Here is a 20,119-nt window from a genome sequence, read left to right on the forward strand (position 1 = left end):
TTTCACTTGCATCTTAAGTATTCATCTGAAAATGACGTTAAGGACAGGTAGTCAAATTCTGCCTCTCTCAAGCATCACAGCAGATAGCAATCAATCAGTCAATCAGTGGTATTTATGGAGGGCTTAGTACCTGCAGAACACTTGGTCTGCACTTCGGAGAGTCCAACACAACAGAATTAGCTGCACCGTTCTCCGCCCATGCCAAGCTTACAGTCTAGAGGGGAAGCCAGAGATGGGTATAAATAAATGAGTGGTTTATAATATATAATTTAAAGATCTGAACATAAGTGCCGTGGGGTTGAGGGTGGAGCAGATCAAATCCGAACGCGTAGATGACGCAGAAGGGAGAGCGAGCCGGGGAAAAAGAGGGCTTGATCGGGCAGGGCCTCCGGGAGGAGATGTGAACTTAAATAATGCTTTGAAGGTGGGGAGAGTGGTGGTCTGGCATATTTGGAAGGGGAGGGAGTTCCAGCCCAGGGGGAGGATGTGGGAAAAGGGTCGGCGGTGAGATAGACGCGACGAGAGCACAGCGAATAAGCTGACGTTTAGAGGAGCGGAGTGTGTGGGCTGGGCCGGCGTAGGGAGTCAGTGAGGTGAGGTCGGATGGGACGAACTGACGGACTGCTTTAAAGCCGACGGCGGGGAGTTTCCGTCTGACGCGGGGGTGGGTGGGCAGCCCCTGGAGGTTCTTGACGAGCGGGAAGACATGTCACTGTGCCTTCTTTCCAGGGGGCGTAGGCGTCATGTGTCCACTCACCGAGCAAGGCAAGCAGTTAGCCATTCAGGTCTCCAACATCTTGGGCATGGACTTCTGCGGCATCGATCTCCTCATCATGGACGACGGCTCCTTCGTCGTGTGCGAGGCCAACGCCAACGTAGGTTTCGTCGCCTTCGACCAGGCGTGCAATTTAGACGTCGGGGGGATCATCGCAGATTACACCATGTCCCTGCTTCCCGGCAGGCTGTCCAGAAAGCTGAGCCTCCTCTCCGAGGGGCCCGGCCCGGGGGAGACCGGGGAGGCCGAGGGGTCGGCGGCGGCCCAGGCCGTCCCCGAGAGCGCCTATGCCACCAACGGGGGATCGACCTCCAGCGAGAGCGACCCCGAGCTGGGAGAGGTCAGAGCCGCCGCCGCCAGGCCCGTCCGGCTCCCGGCGCTGCCGGACCCCAGCTATAACATTAACAACATGGTGGCCTCCGAATGACAGGTCGGGCCACTTCAGCTCGGCAACAGAATCCCGCCGCTTCCTCGATCGTTCGAATAACGAACGCCATCCGGACTCGTGTTTCCATTTGCACAGAAGACAGGGAATCCCACCCGGGCCCGCGTTCACTTTTTAGTATTCTTCCAAGGGACGAGTTGGGGCAGATTGCTCGGACGCGTGATTGGGGCGGCGGCCGGGAAAGGGAAAGCCACGGAGAATAACGAGCTAAACCCGACGACCGCCTCCGGGGACGCCAACCGCTCTCGGGGTCGGAGCCCCCTGCCTCGACCTGCCGATTTTCGGCTCCGAAAACACAGTCTAGCACAGCACAGCACGGGGCCGCTCACAGAGGCGACTGCAGAGCGGCACGGAGCTCCCGAGCTGTGTTTCCTTGGGACGGGAGAAACAGAAGGGAATTTTTAACAGGCCTTTGGGCCAGAGTTCTGGGGAACGCACTCTCCAGACACAGTTACGGAAAGACACTCGCCACTCCCCATTCGTGAGCACTTTTGCTTCTTGGTGACTTGGGTTTTCTCTAATACTCAGGATTCGGTGCTGAAAAGTCACAAGGGTTACGCTCCCTAATGAAAGCAGTCTGTGCAAGGTGGAATCGGATCCGCTTTTGGCTTTATGATTTCACTACAAGAAGTAGATGCCTTTGGTTTGCAGGAAAGCAGAACCATCTGTAGCGTGCAAAAATGCCTCCGTCGCCTCCTCCCTTCCCCTTCCTCCATCCACCTCACCTCTCTTCTCCCTCTCCTTCACTCAGATCATCTCCCTCACAATAGTTTTATCGGGACCCGAAATTCACCTGAATGTGCTTAATTTTCATCGGCCGTTCTGTGGAAATGTACCTAAGTGGATGGGGGATGGGGATTTTTGAGGTGTAAATGCTGCTGTGTCCATAAGGTTCTAACCTCTGGAGGCTGGAGTAGAAGGTGGGTGGATCTTCCTGGGGAAAGAGGCCGGGTGATGGATTTTATGAAGCCGTTTTCCCGTCGTTAAGGTAACCGTAAAATACCACTGTAGCACTTTTCTCCCCCGGGGGTTTCAGGTTGGCGTTCTGCTTCGAAAGTCCCGTTTGCAGACCTGGGGGTCTGGAACTCAGTCCTGGGCCTGCGACCTCTCCTTGAGCGAATCGGACCACGCTTCCGTGGGCCTTGAATCCCAGATTGAAAGTGAATGCAGCTGCTCATATAAAAGACATCTCCTGCAGTCTACCCCTTGGTGTCCCAACCCGAAATAGCTCCAACAGCTGCTCGAATAGATGGGGGGGGGGGGGGTTGGGTCAAAAACTGACATCATTCCAACCTCTCGGTTGGGTCGAGGGACTGACCTCATTCTTACCAACCGGGACCGGCTTGCCGCAGTTGGCCGGTTGGGTTCCCCGCGCTCGAATCGACCAAATCCCGACTGGTAAGGCCTCTTCTGGAGCTGCCTTCCCTCCTCTGGGCCTCCAGCGTCCAGTTTGGTGAGTTCCCGCTGTATAGCGGAGTGGCTACCAGCCTGATGGGACGCAGGAGGCAAACCAAGGACCCCCAGACGGGCCAGACCGGGGGATGGTGGGTTTGGGCCCGGCCCGGCCTCCCCCCGTCTCATTTCGGGGCCTCCGCCGACCACCAAGGCCACAGCCACGGTTCTTGGCCCTCCTGACTGCAAGGGCAGCGGCCTTGCCCTCTCCAAAAACACGGCCGGAGTCGAGGTCCAGCGGGGCCTACGGGCCACGTAGGAGATCTGGTTAGGGCCAGGTGGAACTGGACCTACTGAGGACTTGGGCCTACGCGAGGCCTTAAGGAAATAAGCCTTCACAGGAACCTGACCGCCAAGCCGGGAAGACTACCGTCCTGGGAAGAGACTGACTCGCCCTGTAAAACCAACCTCGAAGCCTGGATGTATATAACTCCTTCGATTCCCCCTTCGTCTTCACGGTGTAACACGCCTTTCAGATGTTATACGTTACCATCTTTTACTTGACAGATCAACTTGAAACTGGCGAAAACTTGAATGAAAATAGCGGAGTCACTGTGACGATCTGTATCTTGGCCTGCACTAATGAAAAAGCCGTGTCTACCCTTTCGCAGACGCGTATGCGTGTGGGTGGGTGCGCGGGTATGAGCCGGGGCTTGAGAAGTCAGAATATTGTGGTCCGGAACCCCATCGCTCCCCAGCTGATCCTGAGAGCTGGCGCGATCCGGCCTCCGTCCCGTTCCCCTGGCTCAGCTCGGGGAGAAGATGCCGGGATTCCGAGGAAAGGTAGGGAGAGCGAAGCGAGGAGCTGAGAACCAGCCCGAGAGAGGGAAGGACTTCAGTCGTAGAAAGGGACGAAAGAGAGAGGAAAAAAATACCAAAAATCCAAAGACACAAAGATGTTCCGCTCGTCTCGGTTGCCATCCGATCTTCCTGGCTGCTTTATCGTATAAAGTTAATATATGTATCGTATAAATAATCGCACTTAGGAGCATTACCTGAGGTTCTTGGGCGCCTGATTTAGTTGAGGTTTTCCCCGTGTTGATTTTATTAGCTTTTAATGAGATCCCGGATAAGAACAGGTGGAGACGGAGAGCTGGGCACCGCAAAAGTGAATGAAATGTAAACTGCAAAGCAGTGACTTGCTTGGGTTAATCTTCTGCGGCCTCGGGTCTCCCGGGCGACGGACGAGTCAGGCGGGCGGGCTCAGAGGTGGCGGGTCGGCCCCTTCCAAGCCTGGGGGCGCCCGTGCCCGGCGTAAGAACCGGGGGGTCGGAACCCCCCCGTGGGATCGGTGGCGTTTCCGCCCCCGTGACCCCCCGGCCTAATCGGCTCATGGGGCCAGAGGGAGAATAAAGGGGAGGGAAGGGAGTTGGGGAAACAGTAAGAACCTAAGAGAGCAGTGCAGATCCTTCCTTCCTGCCTTTCATTCATTCATTCAATAATATTTATTGAGCGCTTACTATGTGCAGAGCACTGTACTAAGCGCTTGGAATGTACAAATTGGCAACAGATAGAGACAGTCCCTGCCCATTGACGGGCTTACAGTCTAATCGGGGGAGAGAGCAGTTTCAGAAACTGCTTTCAGAAAGCAGTTCCCTGCTGAAAGGGCAAGTCGGGACCTCTGATGGCCAGAAGGTATTTCAGCCTCTCCTCCTGTAGTTCATTCAACGGTATTTACTGAGCGCTTACTGTGTGCAAAGCACTGTATTTAAGCGCCTGGGAGAATACAACTGACAGACACCCTCCTTGCCCACAACGAGCTCGCCGTCTAAGAGAGTCAGAGTCTATAGAGCAAAAAAGGGTCTGGACACAGTGTGCGCTCTTGGGGTAGGGGGAGGATTTGAGCACTTGAGGGAGAGAGGGGACGAACTCCATACGCAGAGTGCTCCTTGGGTCGCGCCAGTCCCCAAGAAGGATGAGTTCTTCCTGGACAGATTGCGTCCCCGAGGAGACCGTACCTCGCCAGCCGGGGCAATCGATCCACCTGTCGGATCTATATTGATGCCGTTGACCCCCGTTTACCTGTTTTGATGTCTGTCTCCCCCCTTCTAGACTGTAAGCCCTTGGTGGGCAGGGATGGTCTGTCTTTATTGCTGAATTGTACTTTCCAAGCGCTTAGTACAGTACACGGTAAGCGCTCAGTAAATACAATCAATTGAATGAATGGTGGCTAGCAATAATAATAATATTTATGGTACTTGTTAAGCGCTTACTCTGTGCCAAGCACCGTTCTGGGAAACGTCTTCCTGTTCCAGTCCCGACAGCGACGGAGTCTCCCGCCGGGAACGACGCTCTTGTCACAAAGACTTTGGGACCGGGAATCCGCCCCGTACTCCCCCAAGCACTTAGCACAGTGCTTTGCACGCAGTAAGCGCTCCGTAAATACGAACGGACGAATGAATGAATGCTCGGAGAAATTAATTAATAGGGTCAGGGGGGCTTCCACAGCACCTCTCGCCCTCTCTGCTCCCTGTCAGCTGGGTTTCTGCTGGGTCAGCGGGTACAGCGCCGGAGAGGGAATGTGCCTGTTTATCGTTACGGCGTACTCTCGCCGGCGCTTAGTACAGTGCTTTGCAGACGGTGAGCGCTCAGTAAATACGATCGAATGAGTGACAAGCAAGAAGGTGGGCCCGCGGTGCAGGACACGGCAAAGTGCATGCAACAGTTTTACTTTCAAAATCTACTTGCAGCCAAAGTGAATCTGTTCATATACAGGGTCTTCTCTGCACTCTTCTCCTATAGGATTAGTCACTTTAATAAGCTAGACTTTTTGTTTACAGAGTACTTTCTTTTAGGGCGATAAAGCAATTAATCATGTCTGGTTTCCAGGGAAGCAACATCCTCTGTTTCCTATGATAGGAGTAGCGATGTATTTTGCAGGATTCTACATATGCAATCAACATGTTAAGAACACTTGAAAAGCAGCATGGCCTGGTGGATAGAGCTCGGGCCTGGCAGTCGGAAGAATCTGGGTCCTAATCCCAGATCCGCCACCTGTCCGCTGCGTGGCCTTGGGCAAGTCGCTTCACTTCTCCGTGCCTCAGTTCCCTCATCTGTAAAATGGGGATTAAGACTGTGAGCCCCATGTGGGACGTGGACTGTGTACAACCTGGTTAGCTTGTATCTCCCCCGGTGCTTAGAACAGTGTCTGGCACATAGTAAGTGCTTAACAAATACCGTAAGGAAAAACACTTTGGAAACAGAAGTGCGTTTCCCATTTTTGAAAGCTTCAGAATGTGATTTAGCTTCGAGGGAAATTCCTCTTTGGGTTTAGCTTCCGATCTTACAGAGCAGTGTTACGGGGAAGGGATTTATCATTCTGTATTCAATCCTGTAGGTTGGGGAAACGGGTTTTTCTTCACGACAGTCCGACTAACGTATTCTAATCAGACCGCAAAATGCCCTTAAGTCAGAGGGCTTATCAATCAATCAGTGATATTTATTGAGCATTTGCTGTGTGCAGAGTACTGTACTGAGTGCTTGGGAGAATACAGGCTTATGTGATGATGACTTGAACTTCAATGTCGACGAAGAGGTCTCTTACCAAGAACTGTGCTGCTTTTGTTCCTTTTTATTAAATCTACCGATACTGGAGCAGAATCTCTGGTTTGTTTTTGTTGCCGACATTTCAGAGCTGTCTGTAGCGCTTCCCTTGGATCGGCTTCGCAGACGGGATCTCCTTTAACTTGTCTCCAGTAAAGATGCAGAAAAAAGGGAACAGCTAAGGGAAGACTCAACATTATTCCTGTGCATGCCAACTTTTAAATTCCAGTGCTTGGTGCTGCTAATTGTATATGGGGTAGGGACCGTCGGTCTGTACCTGTGCACTCTCTAGGAGGGGTTGTCGGTCATTATTTCCCCCTTCCCCTTACTCATTTTCACCTCCATTAACTGAATAAAGATAACAACCGGTATCGTTTGTCTTCTAAACAAAACCAGCATTGCCGTTTGGTCGAGTGGAAAGAGCCCGGGCCTGGGAGTCAGAGGACCTGGGTTCTAAAGCCCGGCTCCGCCGCGTACGGCCTGGCTCAGTGGAAAGAGCACGGGTTTAGGAGTCAGAGGTCATGGGTTCTAATCCCGGCTCTGCCACCGGTCAGCTGGGTGACTTTGGGCAAGTCACTTCTCTGGGCCTCAGTGACCTCATCTGGAAAATGGGGATGAAGACCGGGAGCCTCACGCGGGACAACCTGATGACCCTGTATCTACCTCAGCGCTTAGAACAGCGCTCTGCACATAGTAAGCGCTGAGCAAATACCAACATTATCATTATTATACCTGCTCTGCGACATCGGGCGAGTCACTTCACCTGTCTATGCCTCAGTTCCCTCGTCGGCAGAATGGGAATTCGATACTTGAGCTCCCGCCTACTTGGGCCCTGAGTCCCGTGGGAGGCCTGATTATCTTGTATTTACCCCACTGCTCAGTATTGTGCTTGGCAAGTGCTTAACAAATACCACAATTATTATTATAATTATAGTGCACGTGAGTGTTTTGTGCCCGTATATATTCACAAAATGAGATGCACTTAATGGCCACCAGATGATAGAGGTCCAGCTGTTAGAGAATTGCAGAGCCCGTTCCCGGGTATAGGCCACTAGCCGGGTGGGCAAATGCCGTCTCCAAGAAGTATTATTTCTCTCCTATCAGTTTCTTCCATCCAGAGTCCCCTTCCTTTTTTTATCTCCTTTCGACGTTACTTGTAAGTACTCAATAAATACCATCACTAGGTGCCAGGCTCCGAATTGAACGCCGGGAAAGATAAAAGCTACTTGGTTTGGACACAGACCGTCTCCCATATGGGACTCGCAGTTTTCACCCCCATTTTTCAGATGCGCTGACAAGCACAGAGAAGTGACTCGCCCGAGGTCCCACGCTGCTTCTTCCTATCCCCCCGCCCCAAGAAATGAACCAACACCCTCTGTCTGCACGCCCTGTGGCCGGGAGAGGAAGCAGAGCTCTCCGAAACATGGGTTATGGGGTGGGAAGATTGGCCTCTTCGAGGGCACGAAAGAGGTTCCCTGAGAGGTGAAGGGATGGAGGCGCTTTCCTTCCTCAATGACTAAAATACCGCGCCGATGGATGAAACTTTCATTTAACTCATTAACAGGTTAAAGATTTGACTTATTTTAATGCCCGGCTTCCCCTCTAGATTGTAAGTGCCTTGTGGACGGGGAATCTTTCTACCAACGGGAATCTTTCTACCGACACCCTTGTACTGTACCCTCCCAAACACTGTGCAGTGCTCTGCACACAGTAAGCGTTCAATAAATACCACTGATCGAATGACTTCATGCTTTACGAAAGCTCACGTTTCAGTTCCGCGCCACAGGATAACTGCTCTCATCCACGTGGCATTTTGTGAAAAGATGGACGTGATACGGAAGAGCTACGGAAAGTCCGCTCAGGCTTTCTCAGGTGATTGACAGAAATGCTGACGGGAATTCCGATTTAATGCAAAGAATAAGAAACTAGAGTCAGATCTTCACAGTTGGAATAGCAACCGCAAAATTTTCAGGGCTGAAAATTAAATAAAATAAATAAATTGTGGTATTTGTTAAGCGCTTACTATGTGCAAAGCACTGTTCTAAGCGCTGGGGGATACAAAGTGATCAGGTCATGCCACGTGGGCTCGCAGCTTTTTTTTTTAATCCCCATTTGACAGATGAGGTAACTGAGGCACAGAGGAGTTAAGTGACTTGCCCAAGGTCACACAGCTGACTAGCGGCGGAGCCGGGATTAGAACCCGTGCCTCTGACTCCCAAGCCCGCGCTCGTTCCACTGAGGTCTCAACTGTGTCTCTTCATTCAACCAGTCCTTAGTGCCACCGCCCACAAGACTGTGAGCCTTCTGGACTGCGAGGCCGTTGTTGGGTAGGGATCGTCTCTTGCCATTTTGTACTTTCCGAGCGCTTAGCACGGTGCTCTTCGCTCAGTAAGTGCTTAATAAATATGATCGAATGAAGGACTATAAAACGCTCAGAAGAGACGTTGGCTCATCGGAAAGAGAGGTGTAACCCAATAGAGAGAACGACCATTACCAAGTCCAGGGTTTGATGACACGGTCGCGTCTCCTCCAAGAGGCCATCCCTCATTAATCCCTCTTTTCCCCGGCTCCTCCCTTTCATTCATTCAATAGTATTTATTCATTCAATAGTATTTATTGAGCGCTTACTATGTGCAGAGCACTGGACTAAGCGCTTGGGATGAACAAGTCGGCAACAGATAGAGACGGTCCCTGCCGTTTGACGGGCTTACAGTCTAATCCTCCCTTCTGTGTCTTTTATGCCCCTGGATCTCCTCTGACCTTTAAGTCTTTGATATTTGCCCCACCCTCGACCCCACAGCACTTACGAACTTTAAATTACATAGCCTAAATTAATACTAATTAAATTAGTATACTACATTACATACTAATAATACGTATATTATTGTCTCTCTCCCTGCTCTAGATTATAAACTCGTTGTCGGCAGGGAACACATCTGCCAACTCGGTTGTATTGTACTCTTGCAGAGAGTACAAAGCCTGCAGAGAAGCGGTGTGGCTTAGTAGAGAAGCAGCGTGGCTTAGTGGAAAGAGCCTGGGCTTGGGGGTCAGAGGTCATGAGTTCGAATCCCAACTCTGCCACTTGTCAGCTGTGTGACTGTGGGCAAGTCACTTCACTTCTCTGGGCCTCAGTGACCTCCTCTGTAAAATGGGGATTAACTGTGAGCCTCACGTGGGACAACCTGATGACCCCGTATCTCCCCCAGCGCTTAGAACAGTGTTCTGCACATAGTAAGCGCTTAACAAATACCAACATTATTATTACTCTTCCAAACAGTGCAGTCCTCTTTACTTTAATCTCACTGTGGGCAGGGAATATGTCTGTTTATTCATTCAATAGTATTTATTGAGCACTTACTATGGGCAGAGCACTGTACTAAGTGCTCGGAATATACAATTCGGCAACAGATGGAGACCATCCCTGCCCAATAACGGGCTCACGGTCCAAACGGGGGAGACAGCAAAGCAAAAGAGAACAGAACAACATCATCATCATCGGTGGACCACCATGGGTTTGAGGGACTGCATTGAGGTAAGGACCCGGGGATGGTTGAAGTGCCCGCTGCATGCAGATAGAGCGGTGTGCAGCAGTGGGAAAGGTAACAAACTCCCTCCCCCACTAGCACACCTTTAGTTAATAGCAATTTATTATATTGTACTCTCCCAAGTGTTTAGTACAGTGTTCTCCTCACAGTAAGCGCTCAATGACTCCGACGGAATGGGTGAATGCTCTGCACGTAGCAAGCACTCAATAAATGCCATCGATGATTTTGATGATGGAGCAGAGAGAGAGTCAGCACCCAGGCCAGAAAGACTACGCTTCTGCTGATTTTTTAAATACCTACTCCTTCATGCTCTACTGACATTCTAGTGTCCTAGTTTTTTTAGCCCCGCTGCCTTCCAAAGGGATTCAATACCATAATAATAATGTTGGTATTTATTAAGCGCTTACTACGTGCAGAGCACTGTTCTAAGTGCTGGGGTAGATACAGGGTAATCAGGTTGTCCCACGTGCGGCTCACAGTTAATCCCCATTTTACAGATGAGGTAACTGAGGGCACAGAGAAGTTAAGTGACTCGCCCACAGTCACACAGCTGACAAGTGGCAGAGCCGGGAGTCGAACTCATGACCTCTGACTCCGAAGCCCAGGATCTTTCCACTGAGCCACGCTGCCTTCCCATGTAGTCCCTCGTCAAGGCAGGCAGTAAGATTAACTAGACTAGTCCTTCAGTCCTCCTTGGATAAAAGTTCTGCATCCACTGTGGCCAGAATGTCCTCATTCAGTTGCAGCTGACAACGATGCCTGGCTGTTATATTGTTTTTTAATGGTATTTGTTAAGCGCTTACTATGTGCAAAGCATCGTATTAAGCATGGGGGTAGATAAAAGCTAAGCAGGTTGGACACGTCTCCGTCCCTCAAGGGGCTTACGGTCTTAATCTCTGTTTTTCAGATGAAGGAACTAATAATAATTATTATGGTTCTTGTTAAACACTTACTTTGTGCCAAGCACTGCTCTAGGGGTAGATACAAGTCAATCAGGATGGACACAGTCCCTGCCCCACATGAGCCTTACTCAAGTGAAGTGGTTTGGCCAAGGTCTCACAGCAGACAAGCGGCAGAGCTGGGATTAGAACCCGGGTCCCGCTGACTCCCAGGTCCGTGCTCTATCCACTAGGCTACGTTGATTCTACTAGGGTGGTTTCTTTAGTCAGAGGAGGAGAGAAATGTCCTCAATCTTTGAGTTCCTCAAGAGCAGGAGTTGTTTCACCAGAGGTTCTTCAACGAGCCTTTCGGCCCAGGGGCTTGTAGCAGGGCCGGTTTCTTTAAACATCTTCGAACACTTTCCTGAATAGTTTCTGATATGAGGAGGTAATAGTTTCCATAAGAGCAATGAAGGGACTTTGCCTACGACAGAAAGTGGGCTTTACAATTCCAAGAAAGAATGATATTCAAGAAAACCGATGGACGTAACTGGATTTCACCTCCAGCTCTTGACCAAAAATCAGCCTTTTCTTTATTGGCACTGTAGAGCTAATATACATATGGTTACACTGGAGCTATGTAGAACCCGAATTAGCAGAAGGAATCACAAACTTAAATTTTCTAGACAAACACAATACCCAGAACCCAACATTAGAGCTTCTTCAACATCCTTTTATGACAACCTCTTCAATACCTCAAGAGAGCAGCTTCGGTTTCTCAGGGACAGCTTGTTTTGATTTAATTAGTCTTAATAATTTCTGAATGGTTTCTGACTCCCCTTGATTGGCCAGCTGTTTGGTTAGAAGAAAGGCTCGTGTGGCAAATTCTTGAGCCTGAAATGAAATTTAGAACAAACGTTTTAAAATACCACAAACGCCATTACAGCATTTTCGATGATTTTTTAAGGTTTGTTGGGGTTGGGTTTTTTTTTAAAAAAAGAACCAGATTCAGAATTCTAGATGATATAATCTGGGTTGCATTTTGCAAAATGAGAGCTAATTGTTCAGGAAAATCATGTGGCAGAAAGAAAGCTGTTTTAATTGCACCCCAGATCTCTGTAGAAACTTGCCTTTGGTAAATCCATCATCAGGTAATGAAGCATGGCCAGGACATGCAGGACGTGGACTGTCTTCAGAGGCTGCTGCTTGGTGGCTCGCTCCCTGATGTCCAAGATTGCCATCAAAATCTGCAGTCCTTCCGTCTCTTGGGTCTCATCTGCCGGGGGGAAATTGTATTTTTATTTCCCCGTTTTCAAAGTGGCAAAGCTTCAGTCTCAATTGTACGGCGGGTGGCGAGGGGGGTGGTCACCAGGTCCCCTCCCCGTCTCCCCCCGGGGTGCGGCCCCGGCACCCACGACCCTGCTGCTCTGACTGGATGGGGATTCGGGAAGAGGGCACCGGTGAGATGTGCAGGGGAGGGTTCAGTCTTCCCTTCCTCCCACCTGAACCCTGCAGGCCAGAGACCCCAGGTCACCGAGACCGGCGAGACCTTGGCCCCCGGCGGGCCGAACGGCCTCCCGTCTCCTGCCGGACGCCTCCTCTCCCACCCCGCGGAGGGTGGTCGGGAGCCTGCCTGCTTTTTGTCTTTGGTCACCGTCTGTGACCAAGGGCTCTTTGCCTGGATCGTTGAGGAGCCGGAGGACTGGCGAGTACAATAAATAAATGTCTATGTATTTATTTTGTTTGTGTTGAGCAGTTTTCAGTGCATCTGCAAAGTGATTTTTTTCATTCTTTGTGCCTTTCTTCCCCTTCTTTGACCGTGAACCCCTCCAGTCCCACCATAGGCAAAAAATTAGATCTTAAACGTGTTCCTCGTACTTCTCTCCGGCACCTAGGATAGCTATCATGGCCCTCTTGTGCCGGAGGAAAATGTCACTGATGGTGAAATATTTTGTGTGTGCATGTGTGTGCGTGTCTATGTGAGTAAGTAAAAGTCAAGGTCAATAAGATAGCTACAGTCCTGACTGCATTGGGCAAACACAAAAAACTGTCCTTTGCTGTTGGCAATACCTGGTGCTGTTTTCATCTTGCCCTTTTTAAAAACAATCATCACCATCATAATAATAATGGTATTTATTTCGCCCATACTTTGTGCCAAGCCCCGGGGTAGATAAGAGAAGCAGCGTGGCCTAGCGGATAGAGCGTGGGACTGGGAATCAGAAGAATCTGGGTTCCAATCCCTGCTCCGCCACTTGGCTTTTGTGTGAACTGGGGCAAATCACTTCATTTCTAAGTGCCTCAGTTACCTCATCTGTAAAATGGGGACTAAGACTGAGCCCCACGTGGGACAGGGACTGTGTCGAACCTGATAACTTCGTACCTACTCCAGGGCTTGGCGCATAGTAAGTGCCTAACAAATACTATTATCATTATCGTTATTATTATTATTATTATTACAAGATCATCAGGTCCCACGTGGGACTCACAGTCTAAGTAGGAGGGAGTACAGGTACTGAATCCCCAATTTACAGTGAAAGAACTGAGGCGTGGAGGAAGCAAAGTGACTTGTCAAGGTCACACAGCAGGTAAACGCCAGAGCTGGGATTAGAACCCAGGCCCTCTTACTCCCGGGCCCGTGTTCCTTCTAGTAGGTCCACTGCTTTTTGTCTCATAAACCTCATAAAGTTTCTGCTCGAAAAGAGTAGAAAGAACCTGGGTTCTAATCCCGTCGCTGCCCCTTGTCTGCTATGTGACCTTGGGCAAGTGTCCTAACTTCTTTGGGCCTCAGTTACCGCAGTTGTCAAATAGGGATCAAGACTAAGATCCGCCCTTTCCTCTCCACCCAAACGGCTACCTTACTGCTCCGGGCTCTCGTTATATCCCGGCTAGACTACTGTGTCAGCCTTCTCTCTGACCTCCCTTCCTCCTCTCTCGCCCCGCTCCGGTCTATTCTTCACTCCGCTGCCCGGCTCATCTTCCTGCAGAAACGCTCTGGGCATGTCACTCCCCTTCTTAAACACCTCCAGTGGTTGCCTATCAACCTCCACTCAAAACAAAAACTCCTCACTCTAGACTTTAAGGCTCTCCATGGCCTTGCCCCTTCCTACCTCTCCTCGCTTCTCTCTTTCTACCGCCCACCCCGCACGCTCCGCTCCTCTGCCCCCCACCTCCTCACTGTCCCTCGTCCTCGCCTATCCCGCCGTCGACCCCTGGCCCACGTCCTCCCGCGGTCCCGGAATGCCCTCCCTCCTCACCTCCGTCAATCTAATTCTCTTCCCCTCTTCAAATCCCTACTTAAAGCTCACCTCCTCCAAGAGGCCTTCCCAGACTGAGCTGCCCCCTTTTTCCCTCTGCTCCCTCTACCCCCCCCCCTTCACCTCTCCGCAGCTAAACCCTCTTCTCCCCCTTTCCCTCTCCTCCCCCTCTCCCGTCCCACCCCCTCAGCACCGTACTCGTCCGCTCGACTGTGTATATCTTCATCACCCTATTTATTTTGTTTAATGAGGTGTACATCACCCTGATTCTATTTGCCACTGTTTTTATGAGATGTTCTTCCCCTTGACTCTATTTATTGCCCATTGTTCTTGTCTGCCTGTTTCCCCCGATTAGACCGTAAGCCTGTCAAAGGGCAGGGACTGTATCTGTTGCCGATTTGTCCATTCCAAGCGCTTAGTACAGTGCTCTGCACATAGTAAACGCTCAATAAATACTATTGAATGAATGACTGTGAGCCCCACGTGGGACAGAGACTGCGTCCAACCCGATTTGCTCGTATCCTTAACCCCCCAGTGATTGGAACAGGTCCGGCACATAATAAGCGCTTAACAAATGCCACAATTCTTCTCCTTATTATTATTGATTTCAGGGCACCATGCTGGACTCTCTGTGGCAAACGACTCCCAGTTTTCACCTGATGCAGTATTGTCAGAGGTTTTAGTGTACGGAATCTTGAAAATGTTTCCTCCGTCCTCCTCGCTTTCAGTATTCCAGTTTCAGCTCACCGTAGAGTATCTGTTTCTCTCGTCATCCATTCTCACCTGTCCCTCCCAGCACAGCTGGGTTGAGGTAAGTAAACATGGCTTCAGTGATGGGAGACTGACATCATTCTAGGACTTCACCGTTCGGGATCCTCTCTTGCCATCGGATGCTGAAAATAGCCCATGAGGCTGTTGTATCCGCACCAGCTCTTAGTACAGAGCTTTGCTCAGATTGGGCCCTTAATAAATAGGAGTAATAATAAGTGTAGAACAGGAGGCTGCAGGGGAAATTGCAGAGCCTGGGACGTGTCGATGTTGACCCCGTGGGGGGATGGGGATAATAACGATGGTATCTGTTAAGCGCTCACTATGTGCCGAGCACTGCTCTAAGCACTAGGGGAGATACGGGATAATCCAGTTGTCCCACGTGGGGCTCCCGGTCTTCATCCCCATTTTCCAGATGAGGTAACTGAGGCACAGAGAAGTGAAGTGGCTTGCCCCAGGTCACACAGCAGACAAATGGCAGGGCCGGGATTATTCATTCAATAGTATTTAGTGAGTGCTTACTATGTGCAGAGCACTGTTCTAAGCGCTTGGAATGTACAAATCGGCAACAGATAGAGACAGTCCCTGCCCTTTGACGGGCTTACGGTCTAATCGGGGGAGTCAGACAAAAACAATAGCGATAAATAGAGTTAAGGGGAAGAACATCTCATAAAAACAATGGCAAATAAATAGAATCGAGGCGATGTACATCTCATTAACAAAATAAATAGGGTAATGAAAATGTATACAGTTGAGCGGACGAGTACAGTACTGAGGGGATGGGAAGGGAGATGGGGAGGAGCAGAGGGAAAGGGGGGAGAAGAGGGTTTAGCTGCGGAGAGGTGAAGGTGGGGTAGAGGGAGCAGAGGGAAAAGGGGAGCTCAGTCTGGGAAGGCGTCTTGGAGGAGGTGAGCTGTAAGTAGGGTTTTGAAGAGGGGAAGAGAATCAGTTTGGCGGAGGTGAGGAGGGAGGGCGTTCCGGGACCGCGGGAGGACGTGGGCCAGGGGTCGACGGCGGGATAGGCGAGAACGGGGGACGGTGAGGAGGTGGACGGCAGAGGAGTGGAGCGTGCAGGAGCGGGCGGTAGAAGGAGAGAAGGGAGGAGAGGTAGGAGGGGGGCTTAGAACCCATGTCCTCTGACTCCCGAGCCCGGGCTCTTGCCACTGAGCCAGGCTGCTTCTCTTAAGCGGCGTGCGCCCCCAAGATGGTTGCCCCCACAGCTCTTCGAACTGTCCTCCCAGCCTTTTTCGTTGCAGGTCTCTGACAAGACCCGAGCGTTTCTAGTCACTTCACTTCTCTGGGCCTCAGGTACCTCGTCTCTAAAATGGGGGTTGAAACTGGGAGTCCCACATGGGACGGGGACTGTGTCCAACCCGACTGGCTTCTTCCCACCCCCGTGCTCAGTAGAGTGCCTGGCGCATAGTGAGCGCTTAACCAACACCATCGCTATTATTCTAGTCAAGGTGGAAAAGATCCAAATTGGTGACTTTGTGGCACGTTCATTCATTCAATAGTATTTATTGAGCACTTACTATGTGCAGAGCACTGTACTAAGCGCTTGGAATGGACAAATCGGCAACAGACACAATCCCTGCCCGTCGACAGGCTTACAGTTAGCTCCTCCAAGTCCAACTTCCTCCTAAAACTCCAACCCCTTTTTGCCCCTACACCAGAAATGAATACAGTTGGATTTGCCACTGTTATCGACCCCTCCCTCGGCCCCACGGTGCTTAGGTATATATCCATAATTTATCTATATTAACGTCCGTCTCTCCCCCTAACTCCTCATGGGCAGAGAACGAGAAGCGGTTAGTTCAGTGCTCCCGCACAGTAAGCGCTCAATAAGTCCCACTGATTGACTCTGATGGATTGGTCCCCTTTCACACTCCAGTTTATTTCTGCTGAGAGGAACTGGGAGGGAGGAGGATGACCTGTTCCCGTGAGTCCTATCTTCTGCACGCAACTGCGGCCCTTATCGGGCAGAAGTAAAAGTAGGGAGATGGGAGGAAGAACGAGAGTTTCCCAAGCCAAATAATAATAATAATGTTGGTATTTGTTAAGCGCTTGCTATGTGCAGAGCACTGTTCTAAGCGCTGGGGGAGATACAGGGTAATCAGGTTGCCGCATGTGAGGCTCACAGTCTTCATTCCCCTTTTACAGATGAGGTACCTGAGGCACAGAGAAGTGAAGTGACTTGCCCACAGTCACACAGCTGCCAAGTGGCGGAGCCGGGAGTCGAACCCGTGACCTCTGACTCCCAAGCCCAAGCTCTTGCCACTGAGCCACGCTGCTTCTCTATTTCCAGAAGCGGCGTGCCCTAGTGGAAAGAGCCCAGCCTGGGAGTCAGAGGACCTGGGTTCTAATACCGGCTCTGTCACTTGTCTGTTGGGTGACCTCAGTGAGTCATTCCACTTCTCTGTGCCTCAGTTTCCTCAACTGTAAAAGGGGCATTCAATACATGTTCTCTGTGAACCCCGTGTGGGACAGGGACCGTGCCCAACCTGATTAACTGGTATCTACCCCAGCATTTAGAACAGTGCTTGACACATAATAAGGGCTTAAGAAATACCATAAGCGTGGCTCAGTGGAAAGAGCCCGGGCTTGGGAGTCAGAGTTCATGGGTTCAAATCCCATCTCAGCCACTTGTCAGTTGTGTGACTTTGGGCAAGTCACTTCACTTCTCTGTGCCTCAGGTACCCCATCTGTAAAATGGGGATGAAGACTGTGAGCCCCACGTGGGACAACCTGATCACCTTGTATCCTCCCCAGCACTTAGAACGGTGCTTTGCACATAGTAAGCGCTTAACAAATGCCATCATTATTATTATTATTATTATTATGAATAATTGTGATTATTATTAAGTCCCCATCCTGTCAAAGGCAGTTGAGCTTGGGCTGTTTTGAAGGGACCAGCTTGGCAGAATGGGAGATAGACTGGGTTGAGATTGGAGCTGGCGTGTGGGCACGTGGGCTGGGGATAAATGTTTTTGCCACGGCTAAGGGAGTTCATCGGTTTATCCTTCCACCAGCAGCCTAGATCTATCCCCTTAGTTCTGAGAATCTCACGATTAACTTGTGTCTACTCCAGCACTTAGAACAGTGCCTGACACATAGTTATGGGCAGGGGCTGTGTCTGCTTATTGTTTTATTGTACTCTCCCAAGCGCTTAGTACAGTGCTCTGCACACAGTAAGTGCTCAATAAATGTGATTGACTGAATAAGACTGTGAGCGCCTCGTGGGACGTGGACTGTGTCCAACCTGATTAGCTAGTATCTACCTCAGCACTGACACATAGTAAGCAATTAACAAATACCATAAAAAGAAAATCAGGAGCATCTCCACCTGAGATGGAGCCAGGGAAAGAAAAGAGGAAACAAACCACACGATTCATTTTTCTTTGAAAAAGCTGGGTGGAGGAAGAGGTTTTTAACTACTGAACACGTGAAATGAGGATTTTGCATTCTCTGTGGATTTCGCTCAGCCCATTAGCGCGGGCGATTGAGAATTGGACAACCACAAGTATTCACCAAATAGAATCTGCTTCTTTATTCTCCATTTGGCATCAGCTGGGCTGGGATTTCTCCTATGGGAGTGGCTTTTGACTGCCCTTTCTGAATCTGTACAAAGCTCCATCTCCCAGAGTGATGTTCTGCACCGGAGAAACCCTAGATGGGAGGGCAGTGTCCAACAACACGATTAATTCCTTTAATAGCAGAAGAGGCGTCTCTTAGGCATTTCTCAGACAGACTGTGGTACCGAAGGCACAATTTCATTCCAAGGAAAATACACTCATTGTAATAGGGAAGCAACATGGCTTAGTGGAAAGAGCAGCGGCCTGGGAGTCAGAAGACCTGGTTCTTACCCCGGTTCTGCCACTTTCCTGCTGTGTTACCTTGAACGAGTCACTTCCCTTCTCTGGGCCTCAATTTCCTCATCTGTAAAATGGGGATTAAAAGTACCCGTTCTCCACCCCACCCTTTCCCATTTGGGGACTACATCCGATCTGATTGAATCGTACCTACTCTACTACTACTCTACTACTACTACTACTCTACTACTACTCAACTATATATTTTCGTTACCCTATTTATTTTGTTAATGAATTGTACATCTCCTCGATTCTATTTAGTTGCCATCGTTTTTACGAGATGTTCTTCCCCTTGACGCTGTTTATTGCCATTGTTCTTGTCTGTCCGTCTCCCCCCGATTAGACCGTAAGCCCGTCAAACGGCAGGGACCGTCTCTATCTGTTGCCGACTTGTTCATCCCAAGCGCTTAGTACAGTGCTCTGCACATAGTAAGCACTCAATAAATACTATTGAATGAATGAATGAACTACTTAGTACACCCGTTGGCACACAGCACTTTTTTTAAAAATAGGATATGTTAAGCGCTTACTACATGCCTGGTACTGTATAGAGCAGTGAGGTAGATACAAGATAAACAGGTTGGACACAGTCCATCTCCCAGATTGGACTCACAGTCTTAATCATCATTTTACAGATGAGGTAACAGAGAAGTGAGGCGACTTGACCAAGGTCACACATTGGACAAGTGGCGGAGTCGAAAATAGAACCCAGGTCCTCTGACTCCCGGGCCCGTGTCTTTTCCACCAGGCCATGCTGCTTCCCAAATGCCGCTTAGTAAATAGCACGATTATTATTCTTTCTACATTAATCTATGAGGAGATCATTAGCGACCTTGGAGAGAGCGGTCTCAGTGGAGTTAAAACCGGTCTGGAGAAGGTAGAGAAGATATTTGGCGGGGAGAAAATGAAGGCGGTGGAGGTATACAACCCATTCTAAGAGTTTGGATAGGAATGTGAGATGGGAGATAGCTGAAGGGAGCCGGGGATGGAAAGAGGGTCTTTTTAAAATGGGGGAGAAATGCGTGTTTGAAGGCTGAGGGGAAAGAGCTGTTGGAGAGGGAGAGATTGAAGAAGGTAGGGAGGACAAGAGGGAGAGGAGGACCAAGAGATTTTAGGAGGTAGAGGGGACGGGAGAGGGTCAAGGATGCAGGTCCAGGGGGTGGATTTAACGAGCAGGTTGTAGACCACCTCTTCCAAAAGAACTAGGAAGGAAGAGAAAGACCCTCGAGACTGGAAGCTTGTTGCGAGCCGTCGTACTCTCCCAAACGCTTAGTATGGTGCTCTGCACACTCTAGGCTTAGTATGGTGCTCTGCACACATATAGAGCGACATGCGTGAGAAGCAGTGTGGCCTAATGGGATGAGGATAGCCTAGGAGTCAGAGGACCTGGGTTCTAATCCCGGCTCTGACACTTCATTCATTCATTCAGTCGTATTTGTTGAGCGATTAGGATAGTATTCTATGCTTACTGTGTGCGGTACACTGTACTAAGCACTCGGGTGAGTATGTTACAACAATAAACAGACATACTCCCTACCTGCAACGAGTTTACAGCCTCTGCTGTGAGACCTTGGGCAAGTCACTTCTCTG

General features: G+C 50.1%; 2 protein-coding genes across 6 annotated transcripts in view; one reads left to right on the forward strand and one right to left on the reverse strand.

Moving 5' to 3' along the window:
- RIMKLA (ribosomal modification protein rimK like family member A) overlaps positions 1–3,231 on the forward strand; it is a 51,191-nt gene extending 47,960 nt beyond the window's left edge. For both annotated transcript variants that reach the window (XM_029065810.2, XM_029065811.2), the window contains exon 5: positions 730–3,231. In XM_029065810.2, coding sequence (XP_028921643.1) covers positions 730–1,202 — 473 coding nt within the window. In that variant the 3' untranslated portion in view covers positions 1,203–3,231. The remainder of the gene's footprint in view (positions 1–729) is intronic.
- Positions 3,232–11,189: 7,958 nt separating this feature from the next.
- ZMYND12 (zinc finger MYND-type containing 12) overlaps positions 11,190–20,119 on the reverse strand; it is a 35,429-nt gene continuing 26,499 nt past the window's right edge. For 2 of the 4 annotated variants that reach the window (XM_029065812.2, XM_029065815.2), the window contains exons 7-8: positions 11,769–11,914; positions 11,190–11,532 (exon numbers count right to left, since the gene is read on the reverse strand). In XM_029065812.2, coding sequence (XP_028921645.1) covers positions 11,395–11,532; positions 11,769–11,914 — 284 coding nt within the window. In that variant the 3' untranslated portion in view covers positions 11,190–11,394. Of the gene's footprint in view, positions 11,533–11,768; positions 11,915–14,548; positions 14,694–18,123; positions 18,327–20,119 lie in introns of those variants that run through there. The other 2 variants (XR_003759830.2, XM_029065813.2) reach the window with 2 other exon arrangements.

Source organism: Ornithorhynchus anatinus, chromosome 5, assembly GCF_004115215.2.
Source record: "Ornithorhynchus anatinus isolate Pmale09 chromosome 5, mOrnAna1.pri.v4, whole genome shotgun sequence".
NCBI lineage: Eukaryota > Metazoa > Chordata > Mammalia > Monotremata > Ornithorhynchidae > Ornithorhynchus > Ornithorhynchus anatinus.